At 36.5% G+C, this 27,331-nt stretch overlaps 2 protein-coding genes across 9 annotated transcripts in view; one reads left to right on the forward strand and one right to left on the reverse strand.

The window, feature by feature from the left end:
- The window catches only part of SETDB2 (SET domain bifurcated histone lysine methyltransferase 2), a 57,931-nt gene extending 48,029 nt beyond the window's left edge, over nucleotides 1-9,902 (reverse strand). For 2 of the 3 annotated variants that reach the window (XM_028103866.2, XM_028103852.2), the window contains exons 1-3: nucleotides 9,281-9,902; nucleotides 7,910-8,005; nucleotides 3,888-4,258 (exon numbers count right to left, since the gene is read on the reverse strand). In XM_028103866.2, the coding sequence (XP_027959667.1) occupies nucleotides 3,888-3,903 (16 nt within the window). In that variant the 5' untranslated portion in view covers nucleotides 3,904-4,258; nucleotides 7,910-8,005; nucleotides 9,281-9,902. The remainder of the gene's footprint in view (nucleotides 1-3,887; nucleotides 4,259-7,909; nucleotides 8,006-9,280) is intronic. The other variant, XM_028103859.2, reaches the window with a different exon arrangement.
- A 136-nt stretch (nucleotides 9,903-10,038) lies between these two features.
- CAB39L (calcium binding protein 39 like) overlaps nucleotides 10,039-27,331 on the forward strand; it is a 120,466-nt gene continuing 103,173 nt past the window's right edge. For 3 of the 6 annotated variants that reach the window (XR_015767897.1, XM_028107373.1, XM_028107389.1), the window contains exons 1-2: nucleotides 10,039-10,100; nucleotides 22,564-22,639. The gene's annotated coding sequence lies outside the window, so the exon portion shown is untranslated. Of the gene's footprint in view, nucleotides 10,101-16,804; nucleotides 16,928-22,563; nucleotides 22,640-27,331 lie in introns of those variants that run through there. The other 3 variants (XM_088021835.1, XM_088021836.1, XM_088021834.1) reach the window with 2 other exon arrangements.

A 27,331-nucleotide genomic window follows, 5' to 3' on the forward strand; every position in this document is an offset into this window, starting at 1 on the left:
TCATTTTTCATTGTCTTTTTGCTACAGAAATTTTGGACCACAGTAATATTAAGAAAACAAGTAACCAATTTATCTGAAAAATGAGATTAACAGATCCAGTTAATAACTTTTTTAAACAAAGAGGCTAAATGAATATCACAACGAAACAACTGAGTCATTTTCATTACAACTGTAGACCATCTAGATGGTTATTACAATGTAAACAATTTCAGTTTCTTGCTCCTTTTCTTTGTACTCTATGTATGTTCAGGGTTATAATCTGAAACAGTAAATATTTCAGTATATTTCACTAGAAAACATCGATAAGTACAGGAGTAGGTCCTTGAATTGAAAAACCGAATCAGTATACTAATAAGTATACTAATATGCTACTTGCCTCTAGAAATGAAGAATACCATCTTATAACTCTACTGTTTGTCCCAACTTCCTCCCTTACTTAGCTCAATATGACTACTGCAAGAACATAATCACGAAGTGAGAAGTATAGCAGCTTTGTAAAGGAAGAAAGACAAGATTATATAGTTACACTGTATGTCTCCCAATCTCCCTTGATATACACTGTCTTTGTAAAGAGGCAATACTCAAGAATCACAACTATAGGAGTTATTTATTGGCCAACTATTTTTGGAGTACTTACCAAATACATTGATAATAAGATACACACACACACACACACCTTAAAGAGCTTCAGGGCATTGGTCTAGAGAATCTCTATGATCTCCTTGAGTCTGTGATCAGCAAAGTGTGGTCTATGAACCCCTGGGGTCTTCAGATCCCTTCAGACAATACGCTTGGTCAAACCATTTTAATAGTAATACTAAGACATTATTTGCTCCTTTTTCTATAATGACATTGACTGATGGTATAAAAGCATTGCTGAGTAAAAGTACTTATGTCTTAGCATGAATCAAGGGAGTGGCACCAAACTACCAGTTTTAAGTCTTCCAGTATACTACCAGTATATTCTTCATCATCAATTTCACTAAACAATGTCCATGATAAAGCAATAAAATGATTACTACAACATAACAGCTGTCTCAAGCAAAAGCACTAGTGAGATTGTTCAAGTTGTAGGCTAAACCAGCTTTTTTTTTTTCATGGAAAACTATTTTTACTTAAAAGAACCACTAATAAAAATTATAGTTTCTTAGACTTGGGTGTTTGGCACACATTTTCTTGAAAAAACAAAATGAGCCTACCACCCCTGGAAGTTCAATATCGACAGCATTTGTTTAATGACAAAATTCACATTACCAAGTTAAAATTGGAAATTTGTAAGCCTGGTATGTGCCACAGTAAGCCTGACAGCTTCTCAGTAATTAATCACTCTTTGATGAGATTGGTAGCAATATTAACAAGTGTGATTTTTTAATACTGTATGATGAAATGCGTCAACATCTGGAAAATCTGCATAATTCATTGAGCCAATACTTTCCAAGTGGCCAATGCATATTATAAAATCATAAAAGATCCATTCAATGTGCAAGACAGACCAATGGATTTTAATGTAACAGAACATAAAAAAACTCACAGATATGATTCAGATTTCATGCTACAACTGACCTTGAAGGAGTAACTACTTGAGTTTTGTAGTTGTATCAAAAAAAAGTACACAATTGTCTAAAAGGCTATTAAAACCTTTTTTCCAACTTTTTGTCTATGTGAAGCTTCATTTTCTTTATACATTTCAACCAAAGCAACATTTCACACCAGATTGAATGCAGAAGCAGATACAAGACTCCCTCTTCTAGTAAACCAACTATGAGATTTGTAAAGATGTAAAACAATATTCTTCTAACTTTTTTGTTTTAGAAAATAGTTATTGCTCACAAAAATGTAAATTATGTTAACATGTTTGGTTTATTATTTTTTGAAGCTTCTCAGTTTCAATTTCTAATACAGTAAATATGAAGAGATATTATCCATATAAACTGAAACTGTTAGGGATTTTAAATAGTTCTAAGAGTATAAAGTAGTCCTGAGACCAAAATAAAGTTTGAGAACTACTGCCCTACATGAACAGTCCAGAGACCACTAGATCAACAGTATGATCTGTATAACAATCCATAGATTACAAGTATGTTAAAGGGTAGTGAAATTTTAAAATATCATTTAAGAGGTCCAGGATCCCAGGGAAGAACACTGACCATGACAGGAACATCTAACTGTACTACAATTGTATACACAACCTCACTGAAGGGCTAGGTAGAAAGGTGCTAAGCTAAATAACTTTGGAAATAAGTAGAGTCTGCAAGACTAAAGGCAAAAGGAACTGTAGCTTCCTACCTGGGAATAAATTTACATTTCTGATACAGCTACACACACACACACACACACACACACACACACACACACACAGCTACACACACACACACACACACACACAGGAATTGAGTGACTAAATGGATAACAGATGGTGGGAGCCAAGTTTCTCACTGTTGAAAGATGTGGTAATGGATTAGAGTTGGGAACATCAGAATAAACTCATGTTTAGCTTAATATAGATACAGATGGTTACATATAGAGATATTTATAGGTATGCCTATATACAGCTTAGCATACACATATATCCCTTGCTCTGTTAGCTAAAAGGGCCTATAAGCAAGGATAGCCCAGTAACAACTATCACCTGGATATTGGTTTCTGACACCATCCTCCATTAAAAGGGACCAGGGCTCATTCAAGAAATGACTGACTCTAGGACTGGGGCAGGAAATATACAAGATAAGCCTGCAGCATCTTACAGTACCAGAAAATAAGTGCTAAAAAAACAAAACAAAACAAAACAAAAACCCACCTACATTGATACAGGTATGTCAAAGGGACACAGACCCAACTGAAAGAGGGCTCCCAACAGCCAATCCTGGGACAATTTGAGTAACAAAATAAAACAGTACTGGATAGAGTACTGGATAGGGTAAAATAAGTACCCATGACTCCATACTAAAATAAATAAATGATTGAATATAGACATAAATGGGAGAAAGGAGATAAATCTCCCTTGTAGAAGAATTCCAAATAATTAATGTAGATATTCCATTCTCAGAGAGGGGGAGCATAATCTCCACTCCTTGAATATGAGCTGCATATAGTGATTTTCTATCAAAGAGTACAATAGGGAAAGGGAGAAAAAAAATGTAATTGACAGTGTAGAAACCACATAACACTATGTCAGCCAGATGACCAAGTTCACTATCAGTAAGAGAGAAATCACATTGATAACATGTACCTTTGATATAATGTGGTAAAAATGGCACTTTACCCCTATGGTCTTCTTCCCCAAAACCCATAACCCTGGTTTAATCATGAGAAAAAAAATCAATCAATAATTCCAATAGAGGGGCATTCTACAAAATACTTGGGATACAAAATACTACAAAATAAAACACAAGTTAAGTCTGAGAAACTGGACATCCAAGAGGACCCTATGGAGATATGACAAATAAATATAATGTGGGATCCTGGAACAGAAAAAGACATCAGGTAAGAACTACAGAAATATGAATAAGCTATGGACTTTAGCTAATAATGATTCATTAACTGTAACAAATGTACCAGCCAAATATAAGATGTTAATCATAAGTAAAACTGGAAGAAGATATGGGAACTTGCTGTACTATCCTCTCAATTTTTCTTTAAAAAGTAAATCTAAAAGTTTTCTAAGAAATAAAGTATTTTTTAAAAAGTACATTAAAAAAATGACTTAGTTTTACAGACACACAATTAATTATAGACTGTCAAAATTGTTGGCTACAAGAGAACAAATCCTAAATTCCTTCAAATGTAGAATAGTCACTTGTAGTGAAAAACTTTGAAAATTCCAAAATTTAGCTTAAGTAGTCTATACACTTTTAAATATAATGTTTAACAATGGTTTCCAAACCTACCATTTTTTTCTCCCATTTTTTGGCGTCGTTCATAAACATAAAACTCTTCAAAATTAACTTTATCAAAGGACTGAATCACTTTGATTGAAGAAAATAACTGGAATCCAACTGGAATTCAATGTGGTCTCTATGAAATTTGCAGTCCTCAGAGAAAATACATCATTATGCCATTCCAAACCCAATGTTCTTGGATGCTTGAATTTTCAAATAGTAACTTCAGTTGAAGAAACTTTCAAAAATAACCACTAGTCCAACCTGATGATGAGTCCATGCAACTTCATCAAGTGAATATTTATAGTTAGATCACTGATAATATCTTTTTAAAAATAAAAACCAACTCCATCTTTTGGTCCACGGATGCATGAGACATTCTGTAAAAAAAAAAAAACAATAAAGATTGGTACATACTTACAAAGAATAAAACATATAAGAAAAAGAAGACTGTTCTAATAGCTCTTTTAAAATAGCATAGACTATTACAGAAACAAGAATACATATTAAATGGAAAAATATGTAAAATATCAAAATTAGGAAATTACAGAGAAGTTAAGAATCACCCATACTTAAAATATTGTCTTTTTTTTAAAAGATTTTACTTATTTATTTGACAGAGAGAGACAGAGCAAGAGAGGGAACACAAGCAGGGGGAGTGGGAGAGGGAGAAGCAGGGCTCCCATGGAGCAGAGAGCCGGATGCGGGGCTCTATCCCAGGACCCCGGGGATCATGACCTGAGCCGAAGGCAGATGCCCAACGACTGAGCCATGCAGGTGCCCCTAAAATATTGTTAATTCACATAAAATATCCCCATTTTATAAATATTTTTTTATAAATACTTTATAAAAACTTTTATAATGGGGATAGTAATGCTAACTACCTCAAATGAATGAAGAAGAGGCAATAATGACCAAGAATTTCTCAAAACTGTAAAACATATAAGCCAACTAAGGGTTCATTGGGTACCAAGCAAGATAAAATACACACTACCAGACAAACTGTGAATAAACCTTAGAATATCAAAAATAAAGACGAAGTCTTAGAAGTTTCCAGAAAATCTAGATTATCTAAAAGAAACACATATCAGACCAGCAATCAGACTTCTCATCAGAAATGCCAGATGCAATAAGTTAAGGCAAAGTAAGTTTGACCCCAGAATGCCTTTCAGCCAAGCTGTCTTTCAATAGTGAAGGTTAAAAAAAGAGACTTTCATAGACATTCAAAAAGCCACTTAGGGACTCTCTGAAAGAAATAAAGTACCCAAACTTCATGAAAAAAACTAACATACACAGAAGTACTGAGGTAAGAAGCAATAATGAGCAAACGACTAAAACACATTAATGTTAAAGATAGATTAAAAATGGATTTTATTAACAAATGAAAGAAAATGATAGAAAGAAGCACGGGGGCGGGGAGCCTGGGTGGCTCAGATGGTTGGGAGTCTGCCTTCGGCTCGGGTCATGATCCCAGGGTCCTGGGATGGAGCCCCACATCAGGCTCCTGGCTCAGCGGGGAGCCTGCTTCTCCCTCTCCTTCTGCCTCTCCCCCTGCTCATGCTCTCTCTCTTTCTCTGTATCTCTGTGTCTCAAATGAATAAATAAAATCTTCCAAAAAAAAAAAAAAGAACCAGGGGAAATTATGTTCTTTTATAGAAGGGGGATGGAAGGGGATTATTGCCAAGATAAGAGAAAGTAAAGCAGAAGTACTGTCAAGTCCTTCTTCATAGGGAGGATATCAATACTAATTAAATTTAGATCTTGTTAGGAAACATATATTTAAGAACTATGTTGAAAATGCAAAGGTAGTATATTTTAAGACATGTAGAACAAAGAAAACTTGGGGCCAACCTCAATCAAAAAGAGAAATGGAAAAATAGGATATAAAAGATACAAAGAAAAGCATGGTAAATAAGATGACAAGAAAAAGGCCAAACTGTTAATAATCACAAAAAAGGTGAATGTGTTAATCTAACTTATTAAAGGGCTCTCAAAATGGATTGCAAGCAAAACCTAGCTATATTTTAAAATAAGAGACCCACTTAAACCACACAAAATGTCATCAAAAGGTTGAAATAGCAGTATGTGAAAAAAGACATACCAGCAAATACAAGAAATGTTCATATCAAACAAAATAGAATTTAATATGAAAACCATTAGAAGAGACAAAGAGAAATATTTTACAATGACAGAATAATTCACACAAGTATCTAATTGAAATTACTGACTTAATATCAAATAGGCTCAAGAAGTAGAAAATTCCAATTAGAGGCAAAAGTATAAAAATAAAAAGTTTAAACAACAGTTAGAGATCTTTGGAGAGCTACATGTCCCATATCCCCACCTCACTCCTATTATACCAGGTCTATTCAGTTTTATAGGTGAATTCTACAGAACTTTCAAGGAACGGATAAATTCTATCATATATGAACTGTTCCAGGTCAGGAAAAATATGGGGAGCCACTCAATTTTTTTTTTAGATTAGTATAACCATGACATGTAAGAAAAGAAACTCAAGGGCAAAAGCACTTCTGTGCAAAAATAGTAAAATATGCCGTAGAGTAAAAGTATATTACTAAAATAAGATTTATCCTGGGAATACCCCAAAAATTTAATATTGGAAAGTTTATCAATGTAAATTCCTACATTAACATATAAATGGAAAACCAACATTTCAGATGCAGGAAAAAAAACCAATTCAATAAAAGTCAGCAACTATTCTGGAGGCTGGAAGATGAGGGACCCTTAACAAACTAGGAAGAAAAGAGAACTTCTTTAACCTGATAAACTCTCCACTAAAACTTAGCAGCAAACATACACAATAATGACACATTAGAAGCATTTTCATTAAAGTCAGGCAAAGAGATTAGGACACTTGCCACCGCTGCTCTTATTCGGTATTATAGTGGAAGTCTTTGAGAAACGCAGTGAAATAAAAAAACACCTAAAGACTTAAAAAAAAAAAAGCAAGATCTGTAGAATAAACAAACAAAAACATAATAAAGTTAAAAGCCAAGCAAAGAGCTGAGAGAAAATAGAGTTTGTGAACTTTGGTTGGGGAGGGGGTGGGGCAGGCTCAAAACTCAGTGCAGAGTCAGAAGCGGGGCTTGAGATCATGACCTGAGCTGAAATCAAGAGTCAGATGCTTAACTGACTGAGCCACCCAGGCACCCTGACGCTGAAAAATTTTTATAAAAATTATATACACAGTATCCAGGGCACATAAAACTCTAAACCATTAAAAAAAGATGACCCAATAGAAAAATGGGTAATTTTTTGAAGAAATTATAGAAATTTACATAAATTATAGGTTAATAAACATGAATAGATACTGCAACCTTACTAGTAATCAGAGAATGAAAATTTTTTTAAAAAATGAGTATTAATTTCATCCATCAGATGGACAAAAAGAAGACAGTATTTCGTGTTAGTCTAGACTGTAGGAAAATTGAACTCTCTAAACTATTTTTGGGATGTTCAAATTAGTAGAAGTATTTTGGAGGCAAATTTGGCAAGACCAATTAAAATTAAGAATGTTCATAACTTTGGGGCGCCTGGGTGGCTCAGTCAGTTAAGCAACTGATTTTCTTTTTAAGATTTTATTTATTTTATTTGAGAGAGAGAGAGCACATGGGGGGGAGGGTCAGAGGGCAAAGCAGACTCCCTCCTGAGCAGGGAGCCCGATGCGGGACTGGATCCAGGGACTCCAGGATCATGACCTGGGCCGAAGGCAGTCGTTTAACCAACTGAGCCACCCAGGTGCCCAGTTAAGCAACTGACTCTTGATTTCAGCTCCAGTCATGATCTTAGGGTTGTGAGTTCAAGTCCCTTGTCAGGCTCCCCGCTCAGCAGGGAGTCCGCTTGAGTTTCTCTCTCTCCCTCTGCCTCTCCCGCTAGTGCTATCTAAGTAAATAAATAAATCTTAAAAAAAATAATGTTCATAACTTAAAACCAAGCAATCCCACTTTTAGATAGATAGATATATCTATATATCCTTGAGAAATAGCACATGTGCACAAGAAAATACATACCAGGATTTCCCTGCAGCATTGTCTATAAGTTGAAAAACTGGGAACAACCAATGTCCATCAAAAAGAGAATGGCAAATAAAATGTGCTATACAGTACCTATCAAACAAGATAGAATTTAATATAAAAACCAATAAAAGAGACAAAAATAAATATTTTACATTAACAGAACAACTCAGCCATACACTGGAACACTATCCAGCAGGTATAAAAAATGAGCCATAAATACATAATAAGCTATAAATAACAGGTATACACTTCAAAAACACTGTCAAATGAATAAAGTTAGAAAATGATATAGTATACTATCAACGTTTTTTTAAAATTACAAATGTATATATGAACCCATTGAGAATATGTAAGTATAAAAAAAGACTTAAAGGTTCTGCACCAAAGTCTTTAGCGTGGGGTTGGGGAGCACGGGGGAATTCAGGGGCAGTGGATTGTGCTATTCGTAAGGTTCTAATTTTGTAAAAAGACAATGTAATAGTGTTCTTAATTTAAAAATTAAGTATATAATTTCAAAAAAGGACTGTCCATTTTAAAGGCTTTTGGAGCAGACTGCCAAACTCCTTTCTAGAAAGGTTCTATCAATTCCTATTTCCACCTACAGCACACAAGCATACCAATAGCTTTTTGGAAAAAACTCTCACCAATGTTGTTCATATCTTCTGAAATTTTAAAAAATAACAGTAAAACATGTTTACTGAAGAAAATTTGCAAAATACAGTAAAGCATAAAGAAGAAAAGTTAAATCACTCATAATATCATCCAGAGACAACCAGTCTAATATTTTGGAGTGAAACAGGGATTTTTAAATTTGTTCTTATTTTTCCCCTTCTCACTTTTTCATTTTGGAGAAAAGCAGTCGGTCTGTTTCGCCTCAATTTATGGTTGCTTTGTTTTTAAAAACAGGCTCTTTATGAAACTGACCATTTCTTACGTTTTAATTACGAGAGTAATGAACATTTGAGTATAAACCATGTGTCAGGCATACTTCTCAATACTTCACTTATTCTTACTGATCTGCATAACAATGAGAAAATTAGCATGCCTGTTTTTCTAATGAGGAAGCTAAGGCGCGTCACACTGTAAGTGGCCGTGACAAAAAATAAGGAAGGAACCAGGCAGGATGATTTCAGAGTCCGCTTTTTGATTATTCCACTCTACCTTTTCAAAGTTACCTTTTTGCCTCATACAGAACTCACTGCAGGTTTCCACATGCTGAAGAGCTCAGTCCATTACACACTGTTCCTTATTTTAATTACTTATTGGGTTGTGGTTAATGAGAGTCAGGTGCCTTTAGGATCTAATCTCAATTCCGTGATCTTGGACAAATGATTTTACTCATTTAGGACTCGTGTTAAGTCTTACCTGTGAAATGGGTCAGTGGTTAAACCTTCCAGTTCTGCTTCTGGATTTTACACTGCAGTCCATTTCCTGCAGCCCCTTTTACAGCCTCAGGTTCCCAGCTGCTTAGGAATCACCACACATTAAGGTATGCACCCGGAGATAGAAAATGAAACGGGGGTTGAGAACTCAGAACGCCCGCGGTCCCTTCTACAGCCTAGGACTGCAGGTGGATAGAAGGAAAAGGGAGGTTGCAAGGGCTGGGGTCCACGCAGCCGAGGACTCCGCCGCGTTCCCAGGTCCTGGGCCGAAGGAGCTGTCAGCGGGCCACCCAAGGCCGTGCCTCGGCTGCACTAGCACCACAGACCTGAGGGCTGCGCCGGGCCCGCTCCGTTGGCGAGGCTGGATTTCGCCGCGGGTCGGGCTCCTCTCTGACTCCACGCCACCGAGACCCCACGGTCCCAGATGCCCCCAGGCCAGGAAGTACTTCACCATTTACTAGACCTCACCTCAGCAACAACTGTCCCGCCTCGCTTCAGGCGGGGAGGGAGGACCGCCCAATCCCTAATGCCCAGGCCTACCTAACGCTAATCCTAAAGAGGAGGAGTTGGGCACCCATAGCTCCCACTACTTGGCTGGGAGCCCATTGGTTGGACACCCACTGGGTCCACGCCTCAAATGCTCCGCGCGCGTATCGCCGGCAGCGCGGCGGCGCCCAATCGCGCCGCCTCCCGATTGGCTATCAGAGCTCTCGGCTTGTCTCGCGCTCTCTGGCGGGGCCAATGGGGATACTCGCAGTCGAGAGGCCCGCATCGCAGGAGTGGTGGCGCAGCTGTTTCCTCTGGTAGGTGTTCTGCTGCCATCTTGTGTGTGGCCAGGACTGGGCTTCTTGGCGGTTCAAAGCTTAATTAGTGGCTCCAGGTGTGGAGGGGTCCTGAGAGAGCAGTGGAGGAGAAAAAGGATCTGAGGACAGATACCTGGTGTCTTCTCACTTACCTAAATTGGAGAGAGCTTCTTGGTCTGAATCAGCCCTGGCTAGAGAGAGAGATGAATGGGGGTGGTGGGGGGATCCCAGGCTTTGGTTTGTTCGTCATTGTGGAGGGTTTGCTGGGGGCTCTGATGCTTTAACGCTGTTTCCTTCGGTTCCAGAGAGCTACCCCCATAACCTTTGTCTCGGAAGATTGACATCACCCCTCCTAATGAGGTTGTCTGATGGCCTGACTGATTCATAAAGGAATAAGGCTGGTCATTAATAGAAGGGGAGAGGGAGATGCGTCACCACTATCCTCAGGTTAGAAAGAGACGTCTTCATTTTGTGTCGTTTGCGAGGGAGTGACTGCTAAAGTGTTGGCTATTCTCGGTAGTTAACCCTCTGACTGAGGCCATCCTTTGATAATTGTGGGCATCTTGTTCTGCGTTTGGGCAGTTTTATTTATTAATATGCAGCCAGCATTCCTGCAGGGGTTTTTAAAAAATTTAATAAGTGGTGGTCTTTGCAGAAACAGTGAAAGTGAAGGAAGAATTTTGGCAAATTTTGTTTCCCTGGTTACGATCTGTTAAGATTTCGTAATTTCTAGGTCTGCCTTGACTTGCTTGGTTGCTTCGTCAGGAGCAGGGGGAGGCGTTTTTAAGGGAAAGTATCTTCTGAGCTCTTTTTGAGGTGGGAGAAAGAAAGGAATTAATCTTTTCCTTCTCGGTTTTTGTTTTGACTCGAAGTAGACTGCACGCATTCTTTCATTTGGGAGGAAAATTTATCGGATCTGAAAACCTAGCCGATAAAAGGCTGATTAAGATTTTGTGATTGGCGGTTTTGACACGCATTAGACGAAAGCAAAAATACTTGCTATGAGTTTAGGTTTCAGTTAGTTATCCAATGATGACTCAACCTAGTCAAGAGTACTATGTGTTTTGTGGCAGGAATGTCAAAGAAACAGCAGTAATCGAATGATTAAAATTTAATTTTCTTTTTAGAATTTGCTTCTTAAATCATGAGTCTTATAAGGCCTAAGTTGCAACAGTTCAAGTATTAATAATTTAGTGTTTAGTTGATGGCTAAGGTACATGTGGCTATCATAAAGTAAGAGATGAGTGGCTAGAAATGGAGAACATAATAGCAGCTCAGTAAATGTTCGCTGGAACTTTTGCATAGCGTTCTAATGTGATAATGCCTGGCATATGTTCAAAAGTATAATTGTTGAATGAATAAATAAAATAATGCAGTAATTGGAAGATGTGGATACACATTTCTTTTTCGACTAACTGAAAAAGAATTTATTTAACCTGCTTTCTAGAAAACTTTCATTTTCTTGAACTAAATTTATTGCTTCCAATTTATACATACAAATATTATGGATAGGCTCATAATCCTTTTTTGTGAAGTCTTTTTATGAAATCGGAATACAGAGAAATTTAGATAATGAAGGTGAACCCTCAAGTCATTTTTTCTTGAAAGCATACAGTTTCAGTAAATGAGTACCAAACTTGTCAGTGCCTTAGATCGCTTCTGAGGAAAAAATGTATTGTTTTTCTAGTTTCTTTTTAACACTGCTTAAAGTCAAAATACTGCAAGTTTACTATATTGCATAAGTATGTTCTGTAATTTTAAGTAAGTAATTTTAAAATAATAAGCTAGGTAAGTATGAGATTTTTCTTGAAGAATACTAGTCTCTAGATTTCATAATGTATAATCTGAAGATCCTTACAGATATCTTTAAATATTATTTTTGCATGAACAATGTTAAGTGACTTTAAGTAAAAATGATTTAACATATTGGTATATTAAGGATTATTTTTCATTGCAGTCTCATAATATATACAATTTAGATTTTTTTCCCATTATCAATTGATGCATGCTGTTTAATTAGAAAACAATTTGATAACACCTTTGAAACGAATGTGGTATTTTGTGGCTGAATGTAGATTAAAATCTACTTAACCTTCATAAAAAAAATCAATAAAAATGCTCTCCAGTTCCTGTATTTGATATTTTAAAGATCTAAATGATTTTAATAGTGAAGATTTTAGGGCATAAGCACTTTTGGTTTCCCCCACCTCATTAACTGAAAAACCAAATTTGCATATAGTTATTTCTCTTTTTAAAATTATTTTTGAAGTACTAGGAATACCTTGCTGTGTTTTGTAATGATTTTGATCATATAAATGTTACTTTTGGAGAACACTTTGAGATTAATTTTCAGAAATATGTCTATATTCCTCATTAATTAGTGTATTTTGCCATCACTTTTCCAGTCTTTAACAAATACGGTTTGTTATGGGGATAAAGTAAACAATGTGACTAAAAATAAAAAAAGATCTAAAACTGTATGAGGATGAAAATTACCATTGCAGTTTGTGGTGTTGCATTAATCGATGAAATTGATTGCCTGAGTCATGAGGATGTCCGTTATCTACAGAAAATGCTTGTGAGATAAACACGTGGAACATTCAGATTATTTCCCTTAAAGAGAAAATGTTTGGAGTATTATACGTGTAGCTTTTTTTAAAAGACAATTGAAACACTGTAATTTTCCCCTTACTATGACTTCTCCCTTTGTAATAATCTCATTTGTTCTTGCCACTTAAACTATAATTCTTGTGCAAATAAGCCCTAATTCTATGTCAAGTTCTGCTCTTTTAAGCATTTAACACTCATTTCTCACAGCCTTTTGGACAGTTAGATCTACTCAATTTGTATGCAACTCTCCATCTTTTATGTTTCCTATCTTGATTAATGGTATAGGTATCTTCTGAGTGGCTCAGATTTAAAACTTCAAGTTCTTATCTTTTCCTGTTTCCAAACTGTATAATCTGTAGCTTCAACCTCCAAAATGGCTTTGCTTTTCATTTACTACACTCATTGCCACAGCCTAACTTAGCCCCTCTTTTTCTTAACATTTTATATGCCACTGTATTATTGACAAAGCCCCCACTTCTCAACCTGGAATTTGTATTAGTTAAGTTACAGGTTTGGCTACTGTGACAACTTAAAAAAAATAATTGTGGCCCCCCTCCATCTTTTTCTAGATTTATTTATTTATTTTTAGAAAGAGAGAACACAAGCGGGAGGGTCAGAGGGAGAAGAAGAAAGAATCCCAGGCAGATTCCATGCTGAGCATGGAGCCAGACACAGGGCTTGATCTCAAGACCCCAAGATTACAACCCGAGCTAAAACCAACAGTGGGACTCAACCGACTGCGCCAACTAGGCGCTCCATGCCCCACCCCAATTTTTTAATAAAAAATTTCCAAACTAAGTAAAAATATGAGCTGATCAGGTAGCTTTGCTGCAAAAAGTTGTCAGAGGCCCCCAAGCTCTTACTAATGTGTTACTGTGCCACCTCATCATGCAGCTCCATGTTGTGGACCAACATGGCTGCTTCACTTCCTGCCATTTTATGCCACATGCTTAAGTTAAAGGCTAAAATGTATCAAGGTAGGAAGCACAGAATCTTTGCAAGTGGTGGTAGGAGTAGGATTTTATTCTCTACCTTAATTTTTTAATTTTTTTATTATTATGTTAATCACCATACATTACATCATTAGTTTTTGATGTAGTGTTCCATGATTCATTGTTTGCATATAACACCCAGTGCTCCACGCAGAATGTGCCCTCTTTAATACCCATCACCAGGCTAACCCATCTTCTCACCCCCCTCCCCTCTAGAACCCTGTTTGTTTTCAGAGTCCATAGTCTCTCATGGTTCATCTCCCCCTCCGATTCCCCCCCTTCATTCTTCCCTTCCTGCTTTCTTCTTCTTCTTTTTTCTTTTTAACATATAATGTATTATTTGCTTCAGAGGTACAGATCCATGATTCAACAGTCTTGTACACTTCACAGTGCTCACCATAGCAGATACCCTCCCCAATGTCTCTCACCCAGCCACCCCATCCCTCCCACCCCCCACCACTCCCGCAACCCTCAGTTTGTTTCCTGAGATTAAGAATTCCTCATATCAGTGTTAAAGTTCTATTATCCCAAAAAATCTTCAAGTAACAATTTCATTTCTGTGAGATTGTCATGAACTTTTGATGATTCTGTTAGGTTCCCACAGTTAGATTTGGGAGGAGTAAGGTGCATAGCTTGTGACACGCAAATACTGTGATTGTGGCCTGTATCATTTGCAGACCTAGGGACTACTTTGTACTTTCCTTTTTTCTCTGTAATGGTTCTCACTGCCCACAGTTACCTTTGAAAGTAATTGATGCCTAGCTCAACTTCCTCTTTGGAGTATAGACAGGTTTAATCTCAACCTCTTCTTGCCATATACTCAAATTCTTCATTTAAGCATATCTTATATTACTTTGTTTCTCGCAGGCTGGGACAAACAAAATAATTCTGTGGAAGGCAAGACTCCTTCCTGAGTCATCAACAAGTTTGCATGCAGTTGGTATTGGATGCATGTTTGCTCATTTGAAGTATATTTCATATTTCAAATAGGATAAAGAATTGGATGGGGGGGTCAGTGGTGGGCCTAGCTTGCTTTACATGTAAAGCAGTATCTGTACCTTTGGAGAGTGTATTCATCTCTTACAAATCAACAAATAAGACAGAAAATGAGCAAAGGTCATGAACTCATGATCACAAAAGAACAAGCACAAATCGTTTGCATGAAAAATATTTAACTTGTAATTAAAGAAATAAACATGTAAACAAGCAATTTGTCATAATGCTTCAAGACAAAACTATGTATACACTTTGGCCCTCTGTAAGGAAACTTGTATGGAAATGGAGATGGAGTCAAAGCTTTATGATCACAGTGTAATTTTATACTTGGGAATAATTGGAAATAAAAAAATAACCAATGGTAGAAGAATGGTTTTTATATTTATAATTTTATAAATTATTACACATCCATCATGATATATTTCAGCCTATTAAAAGGAATATTTTCAAAAGCTGTTTAGTGATATAGGCTATTTAATGACATTGGAAAAAGGTCACCATTTTGTGTTAAATGAGAAAAGTGTAGAATAGTAATTGAGGAAATGAAATGAGATGCCACTATGCAACCTCTTAGAATGCCCCCTCACTTCTCCACCCCCCCAGAAAAAGAAAGGAAGGGAGGAAGAAAGAAAAAAATATCAAGTGCTGGCCAGGATACATAGCAACAGGATTCAGATCTTGCTGGTGGGAATGCAAATACAGCCATTTGGAAGACAGTTTGACAGTTTTTTATAAAATTAAACATACCTTTATTATGTGACCTAGCAATCCCACTCCTAGGTTGAAGTTTACTAGCAAGGTAAGAGAGCTCCATTAGCTTCTCTTTATTGCCAGCAATTGGCACCAGTGATTGTGTTTGTTTGTTTTAGTTTTAGCCATTATATGGGATATGTAATGGCATCTCATTATGATTTTAGTTTGCATATCCCCAAAGACTATTACATGCTTTTCTCATGAAAAGTGAAATGAAACCTATAATCACTTCTCTGCAGATATTTATAGCAGTTGTATTTGTAATCACCAAAAACTGGAAACAACCCAGCTGTCTCTTAATTGGAGAATGGGTTTTTAAAAAACTGCAGTACATCCATGCAATGTAAAACAAAACAAATCTCTTCCTAGTAGGATGGCATAAATACATGGGGAAATGGACTATGTTATAACTACATACTAAGTTGTAAGGAAAAAAAATAAAATGAGCCATACAGCATTACATTATATAATGGAAATGCACCAGAAAAAATGTGACCACAAAGCAGATGAAAATGGTAATCTAAATATCTAAAAATAAGTGAAGAGAAATTAAGGAAAAGATGACACCCTTGAAAGACATACACAAACCAGAAATAAAAGGAGCTCAGAAATGAGATGACTAGGCTTTACGGGGATGTGAAGTGAGAGCTGACAGAACTCAAGAAAGAATTAGGAGAAAGAAGAATATTTTTAAATGATGATTAAGTGAGAAAGAAAACAAGAGTGACCATACATCCCAGAAAGCAATAAGTGAAATAGATAATAGAAAGGAGAAAATTGAAGAAAATCAAACATTTAAAGGAGTGAAGAGAAAGCAACAAGATAGGCAAAGAGAGCTAAAATGTATATTAAAGAATTCCCGAATGTAAACCAAAGCAAAATGGTGGTGGTTACATAACACTTGAATATACTTTATGCCATTTGGTTGTATACTTGAAAATGGTTAAAATGGCAAATTTTGTTTGTTTTACCACAATAAAAAAAAAACTAGCAATGGCACAGAGAACTATTAGAATCGAATTCAAGAGCACTTAACACTAAATAATGTTTACATATATTGAAAGACATACTGTGAATCTGGGGAATTCAACCCAGAACGGTTAACACTTAAGATGTATTCTGGTAGATTGTTAGATTTTAAAAATAAGGGGAATTTTTTTTTTTTTTTTTTTTTTTTTTGCTTCCATGGAAACAAAGATCAAGTCCACTTGGAAAGAAAATCAAATTGGATTAGATTTTTTTTTTTAGCAACATTTTATGGCAGATAAGAAAAAAACATTTTTTAAGTATCCAAGGAATTAATATTTCCTATCTCACAAAACTAACTTTCAAGAACTCAGGACATCAGCAAACATTTATAAACATGAAACAACTCAAGGAATATTGTTCCTATGACTCCTTCCTGAAGAATATTCTAGAGAACAAATTTCAGACAACCAAGAAATGACTGGAGAAACTTCAACATCGGGTCAGATGGTAAGCATTGAATAAATTTTATGTAGGGCTAAGGCTTTAAAAGATGGGAGTAATGGTGATAGAATGATATGTGAATATCATTTTGAGACCAAAAATATCAGATGTATTAATAAATATATGGGCTCAACTTAATGAAAAAGTTTTTCAGATTGCTGTATACAAAAGGTACAGCTATAAAAATAATAAAGGGAATTAATGAACAATTTAATAAGGGAAAATCAAAATATATCAGATAAATGCAAATTTTAAAACAGGGCTATCATTTTGGTATCAGACAAGGCAGCATTTAGTTCAAGAAGCACTAAAATAAAGGATATTTTATAAGCTAAGAGCTGCGTTCACAATGAAGATTTTTTTTAAATGTCTATTTACAAAACCACATGAAGTAAAAACTAGAAGGGATGTGACAGACCTCTGTCAAAACAAGTACCATTAAGTACATTGTAAGGTATATCTTTTAGATTTATATCAAAGTTTGAGTCCATTAATGGAGAATACATCTTTTCAAGTGCACAGGGGACAGTTTTAAAAATCTGTTCTATATTAGACCATAAAGTAAACCTCAGTTCCAAAAAATAAAAAATCAAATTTTTGATCACATGCAGTAAAGCTAGAAAATAATTTTTAAAATAAAAAATAACTAAAAAACCTGACTTCGGGTGTCTATAGGACTATGGTAATTGTCTAAATGCAGATCTTACCATACATTCTTTAAAAAACCATACAGATCTATAAAGAGTAAATTAAACCACCACCATCCTTGCCTAACAAATATACTTTCAAATTATGGGTATGAGGGAAGTAAACACTGAAATGCAGCAGAGTGAGATCTGGAACTCATGCTAAAGTAGCAAGTAAGGTTGAGACTGTTAAAACAGGAGAGGGAAAGCAGGACCGAGAGTCAGTAGAATGGAGACAAAATAACTCCAGAAAGTGAAAGCCCCACCCTAAGGAGGAAAATACTAAGTTTGAGACCTGTTAGAAGGAAGGGCCTTGAAAGTGCTTGGGACCAAAGAGCAGTCTGAGAAAGGTGTATCGCTTCTGAGATAAGAGGATGACTTGGAAGGGACACCATTTACCTGGAGCCTTGATGGTAAGAGGTAAAAGAGATGGTATCTTTGGGGAAGAAGGGGTACATGCACCCCGATGCAGCAATGTCCACAATAGCCAAACTATGGAAAGAGCCAAGATGTCCATTGACAGATGAATGGATAAAGAAGATGTGGTATATATACACAATGGAATATTATGCAGCCATCAAAAGGAATGCAGTCTTGCCATTTGCAACAACGTGGATGGAACTGGAGGGTGTTATGCTGAGCGAAATAAGTCAATCAGAGAAAGACTTGTATCATATGACCTCACTGATATGAGGAATTCTTAATCTCAGGAAACTGAGGGTTGCTGGAATGGTGGGGGGGTGGGAGGGATGGGGTGGCTGGGTGATACATACTGGGGGAGGGTATGTGCTGGTGAGTGCTGTGAATTGTGTAAGACTGTTGAATCACAGACCTGTACCTCTGAAACAAATAATACATTATATGTTAAAAAAAAAAAGCAGGAAGGGAAAAATGAAGGGGGGAGAAATCGGAGGGGGAGACGAACCACGAGAGACTGTGGACTCTGAGAAACAAACTGAGGGTTCTAGAGGGGAGGGGGGTGAGGAGATGGGTTAGCCAGGTGATCGGTATTAAAGAGGGCACGTACTGAATGGAGCACTGGGTGTTATACACAAACAATGAATCATGGAACACTACATCAAAAACTAATGATGTAATGTATGGTGATTAACATAACATAATAAAAAAGATGGTAGAAATTAGTGATCTTGGTGAAAAAGAATAGAAGACCCATCAACCACTTTCACCCAAAAAGGAATCATTGGTTTAAAAAACTGTACTTTGGGTGCCGGGGTGGCTCAGTCGTTAGCGTCTGCCTTTGGCTCAGGTCATGGTCCCAGGGTCCTGGGATTGAGTCCCACATCGGGCTCCCTGCTTGGTGGGAAGCCTGCTTCTCCCTCTCCCACTCCCTCTGCTTGTGTTCTCTCTCTCACTGTGTCTCTCTCAAATAAATAAAATCTTTTTTAAAAAAAGATTATTTATTTATTTGAGAGAGAGAGAGAATGAGAGAGAGCACGAGAGGGAAGAGGGTCAGAGGGAGAAGCAGACTCCCTGCTGAGCAAGGAGCCTGACGTGGGACTCGAGCCTGGGACTCCAGGATCATGACCTGAGCTGAAGGCAGTCGCTTAACCAACTGAGCCACCCAGGCGCCCATAAATAAATAATCTTAAAAAAAATTAAAAACTGTACTTTATTAAACCAATAGAAGGTGCTGTTGAAACTAAAAAAATCCAGTAATTTTTCCAAATCCCTCACTCCTGTCTATATGCTCTTGTTATCTGGTTTAGGAAAATTAAAACATTTCAAAATGAGCAGATACTGGCACACAACATCCATATAAAATTACTATAAGTAGGGGCGTCTGGGTGGCTCAGTCAGTTTAGCGTCTGCCTTCAGCTCAGGTCATGATCTCCTGGTCCTGGGATCAAGCCCCTCATCTTCCTGCTCAGCAGGGAGTCTGCTTCTCTCTCTTTCTCTCTCTCTCTCTATCCCCCCCGCCCCTCCCCACTTCTTGTTCTCTATGTCACAAATGAATAAAAATCTTTTTTAAAAATTGCTATAAATGGAAAACATAAAATGAGAGTCAAAATTCAACTACAGAGCTAAAGAAAACCACAGCATAATACTCCTACCTGAACAAACATTTGCAGAAATAAGGTCTCAAATACAAATTCAGAACCCCAAAATAAATGGACAAAAAGAGGAAGATATGAAAAGTGAATTTACTGAACTCAGGAAGTAAAATGAAAAAAAAATCTTTCAAAATGAAGCTAACATCCAAGATACCTAAGGGAGAATAGATTTACTGAATGTAAGAGATACTGAGGAAAGACTTGCAGATAGCCAAAAGAATGGAAATTAAACAAAGGTAAAAAGAAAAAATGAATGATACAGACAATATGTAAAAATTAGAGTTCCTAAGAAGAGAAAAACAATAGCAGAGCTAATATTTAAACTTCAGTCCATGAAAACATTCTGGAAGTAACAGAAGACTCAAATCTACTTTGAAAAAGCTCATTGTGTACTATAAAAGTTGTTCTAGAATGGTCCAATACAAGTCATAAAACTATTGGACATTGAAGATAATGAAAAATTCCTCTGGGCTTCCAGGTGGAGAGAATACATTAGGAACAAATTTCTCAACAGCAACATACAAAACCAAACAACCATGGAACAACATATTTAAAGTCTATGAAATTGTAAGTCAAGGATTTTAGCACTATGACTCCATCCCAGAAAAAAATTAAAACCACGATAAATTCCAATATACTAAAAAAAAATTTACAAGATGAAAAGTGCCATGAGCAAAGCCAAAAGGCCAATGACAAGGTAGGAAGAAATAGTTGAACTTCTATCACAAAGAGCTAATCTCCTTAATGAAACTAACCTAGAAGTCAAAGCAAATGACAAGCAACCCAACAGAAAATGGGGCAAAGATACAAGAGTTCACAGAAAAAGAAATGCAGGTGACAGGCATATGAAAAGATGTTTAACTTAAGTCATACAAAGAGAAATACAAATTACAGCTATACTAAAAATTACAGCTACACGCAAGCCTTTCTCACCAAAATCCAAAATTACATAATAATGCTCTGTGGGCTGTGGGGAAACAGGCATTTTGATGCATTGCTGGTAGGGACACAAAAGCACAAAGCTTGAGAGAATTTGGTAGTATCCAACAAAATTAGATATGCATTTACTTTTTGATCAGGCAGCTAACTTCTAGGAATCTGTTCTAAAGACACGACATAAAATATAAACTGGCATTTCTAAAAAGTTACTCATAGCAGCAATACTTGTATTAGCAAAAGATTGGCAACGACCTAAATGCTCATTAATAGGGGACTAGGTAACTAAAGTTCATCCAACAATGGAATAATCTCCATTCCCCTTCCAAGTCACTCTTGCCCCCAGAAATCATAAAAGAAAATGTAGGAAGTCTGCATGTACCAGCAACATTGAATGATCTGCAGAATGTATTATGAAGTGGGAAAAAACCAAAAGCCCATGGAATAATATATACAGTAATCATAGGTAGAAGGAGGGAATGGGAAAGGTGCCAACAATGGAAGAGATAGTTCTCATAATTTATTTATATAGTTTGATCTTTGAATCATGTATGTTTACATATTCAAAAGTTAAATTTAAAAAGTAGAACAAAAAGAAAAATCTAAAAAGGAATGGAAACAAATGTACATAACTATATAGCATTTTGTTGTCCTAACCATACAAGAAAAGGAACAATTTCTAGTAATTCTAGAACCTACACTTGGGACTGTATTTTCTTAGCAGGGTGTATTCAACATTATTATTGTTATATTGCTATCTTTAAAGTATTTTATGTATATTGTTGGGCAAAATAGATGTTGCAAAATGTCAATAGCTGTTGAACAAACCACAGAAGTTCATCAAGGCTATAGATTAAGAAAATGTAGTCTGGAAAGTTCTTTGACAGATTGAGCAAAGTGGAAGTGAAGTACAAAAATACAGGACAGCTACCTAACAGTACCTGTTATATGGCACTGGGTCAGGCACTATATATATATATATATATATATATATCATTTGACTCTTGCAGATACCCACTAGGACTCTGATCTCTGATATTTTATTCCTAAGAGGTTCAGAGAGGTTAAGTAATTTGCTTCAGATTAGACAGTTACTGAGTGGGAGGTTGACCTTTAAACCCAGATCTATGTGATTCCAGAGCGTGTGCTTTTTCTACTACATTATTGCAGGATATACACCAAATATTGAGAAGAAAGAACATCAGGAGCTAAATGTTCTATTTAAACCAGTAGTTGCTGCTCAGAAAATACACAAATATGTAGACCCTAAGTCAGTGGTTTATATTTTCTTCGTGCAAGAGCAATGCACTAAAGGAGAGAAGTATAAGTTTTCTCTTATTTCTGATGGGGAAATGTAAACACACATACACATATCTGTATATTGATGTTGGAGATAAAAATTTTACAAAAGTTGCCATTGATTGAAATTAGTAAAAGACCCAAACTAAAAGTATTTCAAAGCAGAAAAGAAAAAAAAATCTGGTAGTCATGGGTTTTAATGATGCTGTGAAAAGCAAAAAAAAAAAAAAAACCCTTCAAAGCTTCCTTTTATGATACTTAAAAGCTCTTCTAAGCTTTGCACAGCCTTTTTATAAAAATTGGCCTTTAAGATACTATTTTAATAAGTCATGTTTCCTCCTGTGGAAGATGAGTGCTGATGGAGATTTTGGGGGTGCTAGGGTTCCCCTCACCCAAGCCACCCCTTCACACTACTACTGGTTTCCCCAGTGATAAAATATTTTCATTCAGTTCAACACTAAAATCTTTCCTAAAAGTTCTGGTGCTTGAAGTAATGGGGGTGGAGGAATTTTCCTGTTTTAATTTGGTTTATCTATATATAATGATGGAAATTTAATTTATAATTCTGTGTACCTGATAACAGTAAGAAAATATATTGGATTTGCTATAAGAATTTAAAAATTAATTTTGAAGCTTTTCTTTTTGTCAGAAGCTGTGTTAATCAGTGACTTTGGTGAAGGCTAAGAAAGTTGAAACAAATTTGCTGATGATATACAACTTCTAAGGTAAGCTAATATAACAACTCAATCAAGAATATAAATGTTCTTGACAGATTCATAGATTACAGTAACACACTAAAATAAAATTATCAGGAATAAATATAATATCCTGATTTAAATTTCACAAAGCAATGGCAGAAATATTAAATAGACTTCCATTTCCAACAGTATGATAGACAAGAGTTCTGAATCCCTCCCTCCACCAAATATTTAAACACTAGATTCAGTATTTAAAAAACCTTTATTATGAATGGATGAACCTATAAGAAAATAAAGGAAACTTTTGGGGGCTTGAAACAGAACAAATACATCCTGTGGGGTAAGCAAGTGCTGAAGTCACTAAATACTTTGGGGGGTATACATGGCTTTCTATTGGCATTAGAAACTTGTGCAGGGAAAGGGATGGGGACTGGGAAAATTCCTTGGGTTCTACAAAGGGTAGGGAGCCTCATCAGAGACCATCTTGGAGAGGCAGACACCTCTGGGTGGAGTTAAAATCTCTCTTACTGGGGTACATGGCTGGCTCAGAAGAGCATGTAACTCCTAATATTGGGGTGGTGAGTTCAAGCCCCACGTTGGGTGTAGAGATTGCTAAAAAAATTAAGTAAACAAAAATAAAGCAAAATCTTTCCTACTAATTCCTGGTTACCAGCTCACATTCACTTGGATTTGAGGCCTTAGTTTATACCATTTTCCTGGTCCTTAAATGTCTATTTTCACGGTCTCCCACAAATGGAGAATTTTAATTTAAAGTGGACCTGGATCTCACTTTTCAGTACCTGGCAGAAACAATTAAAAATCCTCCACGGAGGGAGTTAACAACCCAGTTGTCAAAGTATCATTGTTAAAATTCTAACAAATAAGCTCTTACTCATTTTTTAAAAATCACAGAACATGGTTTGTCTCCCTCTCTGATTTCCCTGATTTCTTCCCATTCAGCAATGGGAGGGGGGTGAGGGTGGGGTAACTGGATGATGGGTATTAAGGAGGGCATGTGTGGTGGTGAGCACTGGGTATTATACGCAACTAATGAATCACTGAACACTACATCAGAAACTTATGATGTACTGTATGCTGGCTAATTGAACATAATAATAAAAAAATTTTTAAAAAGGCAATGAAGAGCTTTCTGCCCGTGGACGCCGCAGAGTAAGCATCGTTTAAGTCTCCCCTCCCACCGCCGTCATGTCTAAGTCAGAGTCTCCCAAAGAGCCTGAACAGCTGCGGAAGCTCTTCATCGGAGGTTTGAGCTTTGAAACAACCGATGACAGTCTGAGGAGCCATTTTGAACAATGGGGAACGCTTACGGACTGTGTGGTAATGAGAGATCCAAACACCAAGCGCTCCAGAGGCTTTGGGTTTGTCACGTATGCCACTGTGGAGGAGGTGGATGCAGCCATGAACGCAAGGCCACAAAAGGTGGATGGAAGAGTTGTGGAACCAAAGAGGGCTGTCTCAAGAGAAGATTCTCAAAGACCTGGTGCCCACTTAACTGTGAAAAAGATTTTTGTTGGTGGCATTAAAGAAGACACTGAAGAACATCACCTAAGAGGTTATTTTGAACAGTATGGGAAAATTGAAGTGATCGAGATCATGACTGACCGAGGCAGTGGCAAAAAGAGAGGTTTTGCTTTTGTAACATTTGATGACCATGACTCTGTAGACGAGATTGTCATTCAAAAATACCATACTGTGAATGGCCACAACTGTGAAGTAAGGAAAGCCCTATCTAAGCAAGAGATGGCTAGTGCTTCATCCAGCTAAAGAGGTCGAAGTGGTTCTGGAAACTTTGGTGGTGGTCGTGGAGGTGGTTTTGGTGGGAATGACAACTTTGGTCGTGGAGGGAACTTCCGTGGTCGAGGTGGCTTTGGTGGCAGTCGAGGTGGTGGTGGACATGGTGGCCGTGGGGATGGCTATGACGGACTTGGTCATGATGGAAGCCAACTTTGGAGGTGGCGGAAGCTATAATGATTTTGGCAATTACAACAATCAATCCTCAAATTTTGGACCCATGAAAGGAGGAAATTTTGGAGGCAGAAGCTCTGGCCCCTATGGTGGTGGAGGCCAATACTTTGCCAAACCACGAAACCAAGGTGGCTATGGTGGTTCCAGCAGCAGCAGTAGCTATGGCAGTGGCAGAAGGTTTTAATTACTGCCAGGAAACAAAGCTTAGCAGGAGAGGAGAGCCAGAGAAGGGACAGGGAAGCCACAGGTTACAACAGATTTGTGAACTCAGCCAAGCACGGTGGTGGCAGGGCCTAGCTGCTACAAAGAAGACATGTTTTAGACAATACTCATGTGTATGGGCAAAAAACTCGAGGACTGTATTTGTGACTAATTGTATAACAGGTTATTTTAGTTTCTGTTCTGTGGAAAGTGTAAAGCATTCCAACAAAGGGTTTTAATGTAGATTTTTTTTTTTTGCACCCATGCTGTTGATTGCTAAATGTAATAGTCTGATCATGACACTGAATAAATGTGTCTTTTTTAAAAAAAAAAAAGGCAATGAAGATAACAAAAAAATAAAAATAAAAATAAATCACAGAACATAAGGGAAAAAATGTTATGAACAAAGAGCAGAACCATAAACAACTGAAACAGATCTACAGAGATTTCTGCTGTTAGAAATATCTAATACATAAAATAAGTACTTAATGTTTAATAAATAAAAGAGGGATTCTAAAATATAAATAAAGAGTAATAGCACTTAAAAGTAACCAGGCACATTAAAATAAGAACCAATTAGAATATCAGAAATGAAAATTATAACAGAACTTAAAGATTAAATGGTGTGTTAAACCAGCATATGAGGTACAGTTAAAAAGAGACTACACAGAAGACCATCCATAGAGAAAAAAGTTACTGAAAATAAAAGATTGTGAGATAATCTAATCAAGAGTTCCAAAAAGAAAACATGGAATAAGAATGAGACAATATTCGTACTTGCCTTTAAAATTTTGCCAGGACTGATGAAAGACAACAATTGTCAGATTTAAGGAACCCAGTGAATCTCAATCAGGGTAAATAAAGAGAAATACATCTTACTGTTGTCCAGCTGTAGAATGCCAAGCATAGAGAAACCAGAAGGAAAATGCTCCTAAAAGGAGGGAATGAAATAAAAGAAGAAAAGGGAATAAAGAAAATGAGTAAATCTAAGCCAACATTGGTGGTGGAAGGAAACAGTAATAATAATATAGTAGTTCTCCCCCCCTTTTTTTTAAGATTTTTATTTTTATACTCTCTATACCCAGCATGGGGCTCAAACTCACAACACCAAGATCAAGAGTTGCATGCTCCACTGACTGAGCCAGCCAGGTACCCCCACAGTAGTTCCCTCTTATCTGTGGTTTCACTTCCGTGGTTTCAGTTACCCATGGTCAGCCACAGTCCAAAAGCAAATGGTCCTTCTCCTGATGCAGCATCAGAAGGTCATTAGTGGCATAATAACTACGTCACAATACCTACATCATTCACCTCACTTCATCTGATCATGTAGGCATTTTATTATCTCACATCATTGCAAGAAGAGAAGTGAGTATGGTACAATAAGATATTTTGAGAAAGAAATTCACATAACTTTTAATATATTGTTATAATTGTTCTATTTTATTATTCTTATTAATCTCTTACTATGCCTAATTTATTAATTAAACTTTATCATAGGTAGGTAGGTATATATAGAAAAAATATAGTATGTTGGCCCCTGAACAGTCTTAAACTGTGTAGGTTCACTTATATGTGGATTTTGTACAGTACAGTAAATGTATTTTCTCTAACTTACGATTTTCTTAGTAACATTTTTTTCTAGCTCACTTTATTTTAAGAATACAGTATATAAAACCTATAATACATCAAATATGTGTTAATTGACTGTATGTTATCAGGCTTCCAGTCAACAATAGGCTATTCATAGTTAAGGTTTTGGCAAGTCGAAAGTTATACATGGATTTTTCAATTGCATTCTCCAAGCCCCATGTTGTTCAAGGATATATATGTGTGTGTGTGTGTGTATATGTGTGTGTATATATATATATATGTGTGTGTGTGTATATATATATACATATATATATGAGCTCTCTCTCTATAATATATGGTACATATATACAGGGTCCAGTACTGTCTTTGGTTTCAGGCATCCACTGGGGGTATTGGAACATATTCCCCACAGATAACTGGGCATTACTGTAATGTCTAATTTGTGGTTAACAAGCAAGGCAGAACTACAGTATTGTACTGGCCTACAGTGGCATGTAAGTCAGGAGGTATTGGTTGGAATTTCAGTATTCTAAGGTTCATGTGCTGTGTGAATCAAAGTAAAAACATTTCAAATGTAACCAATGAAAGAAGACAAATAAGAGTGTTTTTTTTTTTAAGATTTATTTTTAAGTAATCTCTACATCAAACATGGGGCTTGAATTTACAATCCCAAGATCAAGGGTCACATGCTCTACTGACAGAACACCCCTAGAGTGTTTCTTTTTTAAACTAGAGAAGGAAAACAATGAAATGAGGGAAAAGGAAAAAACAAAAAACAAATGAACAGAAGACAGGAAATAAGTACTCATTTTTTGTCTTCTTTTACTCAGCTTAGTTATTTTGAGATTCATCTATGTTGGTGAGTGTATCAGTAGTTTATTCCTTTGTATTGCTGAGTAATATGTCATTTTATGGATATACCACAATTCATTTATTTATTCA

Source organism: Eumetopias jubatus, unplaced genomic scaffold (assembly GCF_037043125.1).
Source record: "Eumetopias jubatus isolate StellerSeaLion01/CBP00866 unplaced genomic scaffold, mEumJub1_p1.0 scaffold_3, whole genome shotgun sequence".
Taxonomy (NCBI): Eukaryota; Metazoa; Chordata; class Mammalia; order Carnivora; family Otariidae; genus Eumetopias; species Eumetopias jubatus.